This window comes from Ceratotherium simum, chromosome 30 (assembly GCF_057802395.1).
Source record: "Ceratotherium simum simum isolate JZ-2026a chromosome 30, ASM5780239v1, whole genome shotgun sequence".
Taxonomy (NCBI): domain Eukaryota; kingdom Metazoa; phylum Chordata; class Mammalia; order Perissodactyla; family Rhinocerotidae; genus Ceratotherium; species Ceratotherium simum.
Genome location: NC_141929.1, coordinates 15,166,722 through 15,176,813, shown reverse-complemented (window position 1 = coordinate 15,176,813; position 10,092 = coordinate 15,166,722). Strand labels below are relative to the sequence as shown.

The following is a 10,092-nucleotide window of genomic DNA, read 5'->3' as shown; positions in this document are numbered from 1 at the left end:
ACATGGAGCAAAGAAGTGACAGGTTGCTGAAGAGACAGGCAGTGAATGGTGAGTGAAAGCCCAGAGTCCTGGGGTCCCATGGCCCTGCTTTTAGTGGTTATGCCCCAGTTGGGTGGTCCTGATGCCCTCCCCAGCCCACGTGAGAACAGGCTTCTGTCAAGAAGAGCTGCGAACTGCAGGAGAAGTTGACCACTCAACCAGAACTGGGTGAGCTTCCACAGCGGAACGTTTCCATTTTATTGTCTGTAAACTCTTCTTTGGTAAACAAGGAGACAAGGAACCCAAAGAGAAAAGGAGCCCGGTGAGTCAAGAAGACAAGGAGCGGGCCGGTGCCCGCCACAAATAGACTCTGAGAAGGCAGCTACACCATTAGCCAGGAGGTGGATGGCACCTGGGAGTTTGGGGTGGGTGGTGGCATGGGGGAGAGGCGGAAGGGAGCAAGAGGGAAGGGTCTGCTCTGTTGGACATGGAAGCCTAAATCATACAGTGACTGAGCTCATGCATCACAGCGAAAGAATGAGGGAATCTCCACCCGTGCCCCGCCCACCTTCCATGTGGTTGTTGCCCTGCTACAGGCAGACCAGTATGTCACTCACATCAGGGCTGGGTTGGAGGGGGCTCCAGGAGGCCCATCAGCAGCCCATCCTCCATCTCTCCTTTCCTGCTCTGCAGGCTGGCCTGTGCAGGTTGCAGGGGTGGGGGAGGGGCGCTCATGATCTCCGGGTCTGGGAAAAGGGGCTGGGCAGCAGGGGCAGGTTTGGGGGAGGTGGAGAAGCAGCCCTTGTCCCCCCTTTACAGGGGGGGCTCGCTGCAGAGGACAATCTCCAGGTCCTTGCGGTAGAGCTTCCCTGCCTCAGCCAAGGACATGACACTCTTCCTGTAGTTGGTGAGCTGTTGGATATTCATTTCCTAGGAGACAGAGGGAGAGGGTAAGAGCGGGCTCAGAGGAGGGCCCCACCCAAATGGGTCACCTGTTCATTCACAAACACACTCCCAGGAACCTTTCTCTCATCCCATCCCAGTGCACATGGCTTAGAGGGATAAAAGCAGGGGCTTTGGAGTCAGAAAGCCCTGGGTTGAAACCCTCTCTCTTTCACCTACTGGCTGCATTGCTTTGGGGAAAGTATTCAACCTTCCCGAGTCTCAGCTGCCTCATCTGTAAAATGGGTTCACTGGTAGGCCTGCCTCACTGAGGTGTTATGACTGTTAGATGAGGGAATGAACATAGACGACACTTAGCACAGCACCTGACACAGAGCATGCACTCCCCAAACAGCAGCTGCTGTGGTGACAGCCATTCTCTCTGCATAACTTGTATAAATTCCTCTACCTCTTGGGCCCCTGTTTTCTCAGTCTGGGGCCCTGCAGGTGAGGAACAGAATGCCAGGGAGACTCCCTGGTCCTGTCTTCAGGCTCCTTGGACCAGACTTCCCTAAGCCTCACCCGTTTAAACAAGGAATTCTAACTCCTGCCTCCTCCAGCAGCAAAGCTCCCCAGCCTACTTCTTCTTCACTGGCTTTTTGTGGCCTTCAGAGGCAACCCACGGACATATGCGCAGTCTCATATAAAATGGAGGCCAACATTAAATAGAACACCAACATCCAGTAAGCCTTGTTGAATATATACTTTATGAGAACTGCTTTGGATGCAAATAGCCAATAGGTCTGATATATAGCAAAGTCATCATCAACATTGGAAAATCACTTAACTATCTTTTCCTTTCCTTGCTTCCTCCCTTCCTCTCCTCTCCTCTCCCCTCCTGTCCCCTTCACTTCTTCCCCTTCCTCTTCCCTCCTCCTTCTTCTTCTTTTGTGTTGAAAATGTTGGCAGATATTTTTACTACTTCCCCTTCTAGGCTGATGGGTCATTACCCCCACTCAGCTAATGAGAAAACTGAGGTATAAAGACTAAGGTATTCACTAAAGGATTGGAGCAACTCTACAGCCATAAATATCCTTAGTCCCCTGAGTCCTGAAGTTTGTCTAATTATTTACCTGGTTCACCTGTCCTCAGTCACCTCTTTTTCGGTGCTCAAAGGTCAGCCTTTCCTTGCATTGTTTCGTGACATCCCCTCCTGTTACTGATTTCTGGTTTTGTGCTACCACCCAGCGCAAAGGCACTTTGCAAGCATCCCTGGCTTTGGGGGCATCTTCCCTAGAGTTGTGAAATCCCTGGAAATGTCACTTAATTCATAACACTAGGATGTGCCGAGCTATCTGCCACTCAATTAGGAGCCAAGTAAGGGATCCCATATATCAACCCCTGAGCTTTAGAAGACCCCCCCCACCTCCTCATGCAGTGTGGCAGCAAGAGTCTTAGCAGCATAGAGGGAGGGGGCTGCTTACTTTCTATGTCTAGAAGTTTTGCTTGAAGCTGGGGAAGACTTTAGGGAGTTGCCTTAGGAGTACTAAGAAATATCAAAGTTTGATCCTAACAGCCTATCCCTCAGGAGCCTCAAACATTCATCTGCTCAGAAACCGTATCACAGTCCATGCAGGCATCAAAATGGACCGAGCATCTGCCACGTGTGGTCACCAGTAATGGCCTTTCCCCTCCCAACTCAGGTGCCGTGGTTTACAGTCAGGCAGCTCTCTCTTTCTACTGATCATTCTCTTGATCACCAGATGCCAAATCTGGAGCTTGCTACAGGAAAAGGCTTCCCGGTAAACAACTTTATTAATATCCTTGTTCTCTAACCTTCAGAATTGCTTCCTAACCCCAACACCTGATTCTTTTTTTGTTCCCACATCTCAAGTTAACCAGTGCAGCCATATGAGTTGTCTTTTGTGTTAATCAACAAAGAGCCTAGTTAGGTGATGACGAGGAAATTTGAGATTTAATACATGCCTTCAGGGTGTACCAACCTCAGGCATAAGGCTGAGCCATATGGAGAAAAATTATGCCTCATTAATACAATTGCAGTTAAAGATATTTTCCATTATGATGCCCAACATTCCTTGGACACATAAAGATGCATAAATAATTTTCTCCTAGAATTTGGTGCCAGGAAAAAGTTTGAGCTCAAACACTTGGTGAGTACTTCCTTCTTCCTAGGAAGTATTTGCTTACTTATAATTTATTTTCTGCCTCTTTCAAAAAGCAATTGTAGGTAACATCAAGAAAAAAACCAAATTTCAGATGAAAGAAATGAAGGCTGATACTCAGGATAAAGATTAAGAGATCGGAAAGCAATTGGAAAGAGAGACAGATAGACTCAGAGGCTGTGATGATTTTTTTTCCCCTGAAATTGAGCATTAAATTTAGCTCTAGCCTGGCAGCCAAGACAGTTAGACAACACAAGGATTTATAGAACATTCATCATCTAATTAAAGAAAGCAGCCAAACCATTTGCTCAGAGAAAGACATTTTCCAGGAGGTAAAGGAAGACAGCTGTGAAGGCTTGTCTCCTGGTTCCTGTTCTACCTGACCCCTCCCACCCAGGGCACCAGAGGAGCCCGTGGAGGGCCTCCCGGGGTCTGTCCAAGAGGCAACATGACCACATGAAGTGATAGAGTTCACTTCTCAGCCTTTTCTTTGAGGGGAACATATTCTTCGGTGACTCCATTTAGCCCCTTCCCAGCTCCCGATTCTGCAGTTAATCTATTCAGAAACCCTCACCCCCCCCCCTTGGCCCCTGCTCTTTAAAACCTCTCCTTGTGTTAAAAGTCTTTTTTGTTGGCAACGTGGCTGATAATTCCAGGAAATGGGCCATGTCAAAACTCCCATCGCCTCATCATGGCATCATTTACAGCAGCCAACAGATGGAAGCAACCCAAGTGTCCGTCCACAGATGAGCAGATAGAAAATGTGGGACAGACACACAATGGAATATTATTCAGGCTTAAAAAGGAAGGAAATTCTGACACACGCTACAGCATGGATGAACCTTGAGGACATTATGCTAAGTGAAATTAGCCAATCACAAAAAGACAAACACTATATGATTCCACTTATATGAGGTAGCTAGAGCAGTCAAATTCATAGAGACAGACAGGAGAATGGTGGGTGCCAGGGGCTGAGGGGAGGGAGGAATGGGGGGTTATTGTTTAATGGGGACAGAGTTTCATTTTGGGGAGATGAAAAAAGCTCTGGAGATGGATGGTGGTGATGGTTGCACAACATGGTGAATGTACTTAATGCCACTGAACTATAGACTTAAAAATGGTTAAGATGGTCACCTTTATGTCATCTATATTTAACACAGTAAAAATAAAAAAACACAAAACATCAATCAAGCAACCAGAAAAAACAAAACCAAACCAAAAAACTGCCATTGCCTTGTTATGGCTGATCCGAGGGGAGCAAAATGCACCCCGGGGCATTCCTTTCCACCCCTCCCTCAGAAGCCTCTCTGCTCCCCTGGGGACATCCCCTCAGGCCTCTGGGCTCAGCTGCTCACCTTCTTGTTCTTCTCATACAGATCCTTCAGAAGGGCATCCAGTTCATTCTCATCAATGTAGCCACTTCCATCCTGGGGTGGGGCGCAGAGAGTCAGCACAGAGCTCTAGAAATCAGGCCCTGCGACCCCTGACCTCGCCTCTTGCTTCCCCTCACCCATGCCAGGGAGTTTGCAGAGTCTAACCTTCCCTTTGGTCTGCGCATAGGAGGTGTTCAAAATAACACTGCGCGGCACCAAAATAACAGATCGCTTCTGACTTTACCAGTCAATGCAGGAATGGGCCAGTTCAGGGCAAACTTTTGATAGCCTTTCCTTCTGGTGTTTTTCATTTGCATTCAAAATATGAGGTTCAAGAACCATTTAGCCACATCCCATAATACGATGTCAGGATGAACACAGGCTATTTAAAGTTTATCCCCAATCCTTTGGTTATAAGGAAGACCATGCGAGTCCCACAGGCAGGGGACAGCGAAAGGAGGGGTGACGGGTGGTAAGGAGGTCCTCTCACGCCCCACTTCCTAGAAAAACACCTGGCTCCTGTGCAAAACCATGACCTGGCCCCAGGGGGCAGTACTGAGCACCTCTTCTCTTTGGCCCCAACAACGTCATCACACCCTAGCTCCAAGCACAACCTTCTGCCATGAGCTGTTTTCTCCTGCTCTTTCAAGGAACCCAAACCTTGGGCTCCACAGGCTACAGATGGCAAATGACATTTGTCTTCTCGCCCAGCAGAAGATGGGAATCAAAAAGTACAGGGGGAAACCACATGGCCCAAGCTGCCCCTCTGACAGCTCCTCTATTCCTAAGGATGCAGCTGAGCCATTCTGGAGGGGGGCTCCCCTGGTGGTGGGGCCTCTCCTTTTCCATCCCACACTGCCCTCCTTCTTACCTTGTCATAAAATGCAAAGATCGCGTTGAACTCTTCTGAGGTCAGCTTCATGCCCTGGAAGGCCCAACGTATTAAAGAGAGAAGCAAAAGCCCCCCGAGTGTGTGTGTGTCTGTGTGTGTGTCTGTGTGTGTGTGTGTGTGTGTGTGTGTGTGTGTGTGTGTGTGTGTGTGTGGTGGACTGGGGGACAGGAGGGTGGAAGGGTGAAGCTTAGAGCGATGAGAGGAAGGGAGGAAGTGAAGAAAAGCAAAGTGGCTCTTTTACCTGAAATTTAAGCAGGAAATTTTCCTGTACGGGCAAGAGTCTGGAAGAAAATGTTAGAGCAGAGATTAGGAGACAGAGCAGAGGCAAGAACAACAGGGACCTGGCGGGATGCAGAAGCAGCGTCTGTAGTTGTGGAAATGACCTCTGAGCACTTAATAATCAGGAGTTAGTGGAAAGTTCTAAAAAGAGGAAAACAGACTCACGGAGGTGTTGACGTCACGATTCTGTCTAGCTTTGCCTTGAGCTTTGTGACACCTGACCTGTCACTTTTCCCACTGATTGATCTTAGAGATCGGGACAGTAGCACAGGAATGATCTGCAGAGGTCTTATTAAAAGTGGCACTGGGGGTGAGGGCAGGCACTTACCGGGACATCTCTGAGAGGCCCAATTTGCCATCCCCATTCAAGTCAAACATCCGTAGCTGTTGGGGACAGAAAGAGGTGCCTGGGTTATTTGCTTTGACCTTCTCTTGTGTGGGACCTTGACCTACCAGGCCCTTTACTGGAGAGGAAGGAAGATGGGTGGAGCGTGCTCATGCCTCCTCTGAGGTCTCCTGGAGGCCAGGGACCAACATGGTCTAAATCAGTCACTGCTCTTCTCTCCCCTTCTCAGGGAGAGGGCTGCAGAGGCCAGCAGGCCAGCACCAAAGGCCCACTCTCTCCAAGTTTATCTTCTCCTGGAGCTGCAGAGGTTGTCATGAAAACAGATGTTTCTGGACTTACACTGGCCCAGGAGTTGGCTCAGTGGGACCTCAGAGAGAGGGTGTGGGGGCCCATGAACTACATCCCTTTTGCCAGCTGCCACTGGGAGTCACTTCATCCAGGCCTGAAGAATCAGCAAACAAAAGACCCTGCAAACCCAGAAATCTACCAGCTTGAGGCCCAAGTCCTGTGCCCCTGAGGCGAAGGGACACTTCGGCCCACTCACTATGGTTTGGGTGTATTCTTGGAGCTTGGGTTCATCATACGGCCGGTTCGCCTTCTTCAGCAGGTCAGACAGGAATCCCTGGAATACAAAAGGCCTCTTCAGAGCTCCTGAGTCATTCAGTCAGTCCGTCATTCACTTGCTCATTCATTCATTCAGTCAACATTGTTTCCTGAGGTCTACCATCTGTAAAGGTTACATTCCTCATAATTCCCTGACCCCTTAATGCTTGTGGAGTGACCTTGAACGCCTGGAGGTAACTCCTGGATGTTAACTTGCCCTACAGGATAGGCAGTAGAAACTGGTTCCAGTTCCTCAGAGAGCCCATGATACAGGGCTAAGCAGTGCCTGGGGGTCACTGGTTCCAGAGGAATTTAGGGGTAGATGTACAAGCCAGAAGGCCAATCTGTGGGAACTGCCTCGAGGATGCCTGGCATGCACTGATGCGCAGAGGAGTGTGGTTTGGTTGAACTCAGTGGCCCTTCAGCCCCATGTTACTGATTTCACATCGCTGCCCTGAACATGTCCAGCAATTCAGAGCCAGGCCTGAGTATTCCTAAGCAGACCACGTACCCATGTTTCTCACCCAGCGTCTCTGCCCTCTCCAGGTTCCTTAAACGCACCACCACTCTGGCCTCAGTTCATTCTCTGAGCCCTCCACACCCTCACCAAGCCCCAGCCTACCTTCAGTTCGTTGGCTTCGATGTAGCCACTTCTGTCTGTGTCATACTTCCGCCAAGCCTGCAATGGGAATGTCAACCCATTTGCAAAGACCTATCAACATCTATAAGCCTCCCTCCATTTCCCTTTAAGACCAGGCCAGGTCTTGATAGTCAAGAATATTACAGTGGCATGGGGATGTGGAGATGGATGAGCCCAGTCTCTTCAATGTCGCAGATGAAGAAATGAGGGAAAGTGTCTTGGCCAAGGTCACACAGAGAGGGGAAAAATCTGCTGAGACAAGGTCTCCCTACTTTAACTGGCTATAGGCCTGGGACCATCTCGTAAGCAGGGTTGTGGTTTTCTAAGGTTTTAATCAGGCAGCTTCTACCAGGGTTAGAACTAGGATCTAGTAGATCTGATTTTTGCTGTGGGTATATAGGGTGTCATTTTACTGCTCTGGAAGCTTCTCATTCTCTGTGTGGGGGCTGGAGGCAAGGGTAAGAACTCTCTGGAGGGGGCAGAAACAGGCTTTGGTTACTCTCCACTGTACCCCCTTCTCCATCCCTCCATCAAGATGCATATGGCAGCTGTCTGAAGGGGGAGCAGAATTGGTAGTGTAATCAGTTTGTTTAGACAATCCATGGCCATTCCCCCACCTTTCTGAGGAAAACCATCCCTCTCCCATGCTCAATTCATATGGTTCAAGAGGGGTTGACCCATCTCCAGAGGTGGGCATGTGACCTGGGCCTGGACAATTGATCCCTCCCTGGATCCTATCCCATCCTGGTTCTGGGCTCTGATCTGAGTCCCAATTATTTGGTGCATGTGTTGAGTCCCTGTGATGAACCAGGGCACTGCCTGCTGACTACAGCATCGAGGGGATCCAAGAGAAGTAGAGCTTCTGCAGGTGACATGAGTCTGACCATTTCCTCCCTCTCTGTTCTGGCCATCTGAGCAGGAGCAAACATTACACAGGAGAAACAAGGAAAAATAGTTGTAGTGGTTTTAAAATGTCCAAAAATTCTTCACTTCCTTTCCAAAGCTGGAGCCTAATTCCCCTCTCCTTGCACATGGGCTGGACTTAGTGCCTCGCTTCTCATGAACAGAATATGGCAGGTTTGACTGCCATATTGACAGCGTGGGGCTTCCCAGACTGGGTCACAAAGGCACTGAGGCTCCCTCCTTGTTCTCTCTCTTGGATCATTCACTCTGGAGGAAGCCAGCTGCCATGTTGTAAGGACACTCAAGCAGCCCTATAGCAAGGGTCATGTAGTGAGGAACTGAGGCCTCTTGCCAATAGCCGCATGAGTGCTCCATCTTGGAAATGTATCTTCTAGCTGCAGTCAAGCTTTCAGATGACTGCAGCCCAGCTGACATCTTGACCTCTATCTCATGAGAGACTGTGAGCCACAACCAGCAGGCTAAGCTGTTCCCAAATTCTCAACCACAGAAACTGTGAGATAAAGGTTTGTTGTCTTAGGCTGCTAAATTTTGGGGGTAATTTCTTACGCAGCAATAGGTAACTAATATAATAGCCCTGAGAAAATATGGTCCTGTATACAACTGCCCCGAAACCCCAGCCTTCTCCCCGAGCCATCTGGTAGAGAGCAAGGAATACTGTGGCGGGGAGGAGGGGAAGGTGCTGCCTGTATCTGTGACAAAAAGGCCCAGAGAACCCCATTTCCCAAATCTTTGGTCTATTTTGATGCCTGATTGTATTTCTTAGATTTTCTTTCAGGTTTTCTTCCCTTGATTTTTCTTCCCTTCTCCCTCAGCTCCAAAGTGCCCACCTGGACACCAGAAACACTTGATTTTCTGAGAGTCAGCAAGCACTAATTCTTTTCCAAAATTTGATCTCCTCATCTCCACATCAGGTCCCCCTTTTATTGTCAGGAGTGTGAGAATTTATAGATACTTTAGGATCTTTCTCCCATACCAGCAAACAAGGCTGTGTGATTCTTGTGGTATAGTAGTGGCTTAGGAAATTCAGTCCTGATATTTTTTTAGTTATGAGACACGGGCAAATCCCAGCAAAAAGGTAGACTTATATTACAGGCAACTTAGGTAGAGGGTATTTGATTAGGTGAGTGTCTTTTCTCTGGGGGAAAAAAATGCCCAGTTCCATCAAAATATTCCTTCCATAGCCAGAAAGCCTGCTCCTTGACAAAGTACTAAGAACTGTGTGCAGGTTTTCAAACATGACTTCACCAAGCACCTGCATGCATTCAGTGCATTAGAATTTAGTTCCTCTAGGTTGAGTCTTTTCTTTTTTCATAATTTTATTTATTTATTTATTTTTCCCCCAAAGCCCCAGTAGATAGTTGTATGTCATAGCTGCACGTCCTTCTAGTTGCTGTATGTGGGACGCGGCCTCAGTATGGCTGGGGAAGCAGTGCGTTGGTGCGCTCCTGGGATCCGAACCCCGGCCACCAGCAGCGGAGTGCGCGCACTTAACCACTAAGCCACAGGGCCGGTCCCTCTAGGTTGAGTCTTGACTGGGAAAAAGGCAGATATCCCTTAAATTGCCTATAAGGAGGATGACCTGAAGGGACCTCAGACCTTGCACAGAGCAAAGCACTTGGCTCCCTTCCAGAATGAGAGCATCCCAGCAGGCCGGCCCACCCTCCCTCCCTGGATCCGCCCCTCCCCCGAGCTCTCACGCTCACTTCTCTGCCCTTCTGCACTTGGTGCTCATGCATTGGTGGGTCATTATTGTCTTCCCATCCAAGGAAAAGAGTTCAAGAGACCTGGGTTTTGTGAAATCTCAAAGAAATCCTGAGGTGCCACTAAAATTAGAAATTAAAATGTTGTGCTGAGCAGTGGGGTGGGAGCTCTCTGAGGGCACAAGACTTTCAGGGCTACTGAGGGACCATTTCACGTTTCTAGCTGATAAAAACGGAACAAATGGACAACCCCAGGAGGGGATGGTACTGATGGACGCTGGGGGTTCCAGG

General features: G+C 48.9%; 1 protein-coding gene across 1 annotated transcript in view; it reads right to left on the bottom strand.

Moving 5' to 3' along the window:
• Positions 1 to 216: 216 nt before the first annotated feature.
• The window catches only part of CALB2 (calbindin 2), a 29,630-nt gene continuing 19,754 nt past the window's right edge, over positions 217 to 10,092 (bottom strand). Inside the window, exons 5-11 of the mRNA XM_004431812.3 lie at positions 7,160 to 7,216; positions 6,479 to 6,556; positions 5,917 to 5,972; positions 5,551 to 5,590; positions 5,289 to 5,342; positions 4,400 to 4,471; positions 217 to 909 (exon numbers count right to left, since the gene is read on the bottom strand). Coding sequence (XP_004431869.1) covers positions 793 to 909; positions 4,400 to 4,471; positions 5,289 to 5,342; positions 5,551 to 5,590; positions 5,917 to 5,972; positions 6,479 to 6,556; positions 7,160 to 7,216 — 474 coding nt within the window. The 3' untranslated portion in view covers positions 217 to 792. The remainder of the gene's footprint in view (positions 910 to 4,399; positions 4,472 to 5,288; positions 5,343 to 5,550; positions 5,591 to 5,916; positions 5,973 to 6,478; positions 6,557 to 7,159; positions 7,217 to 10,092) is intronic.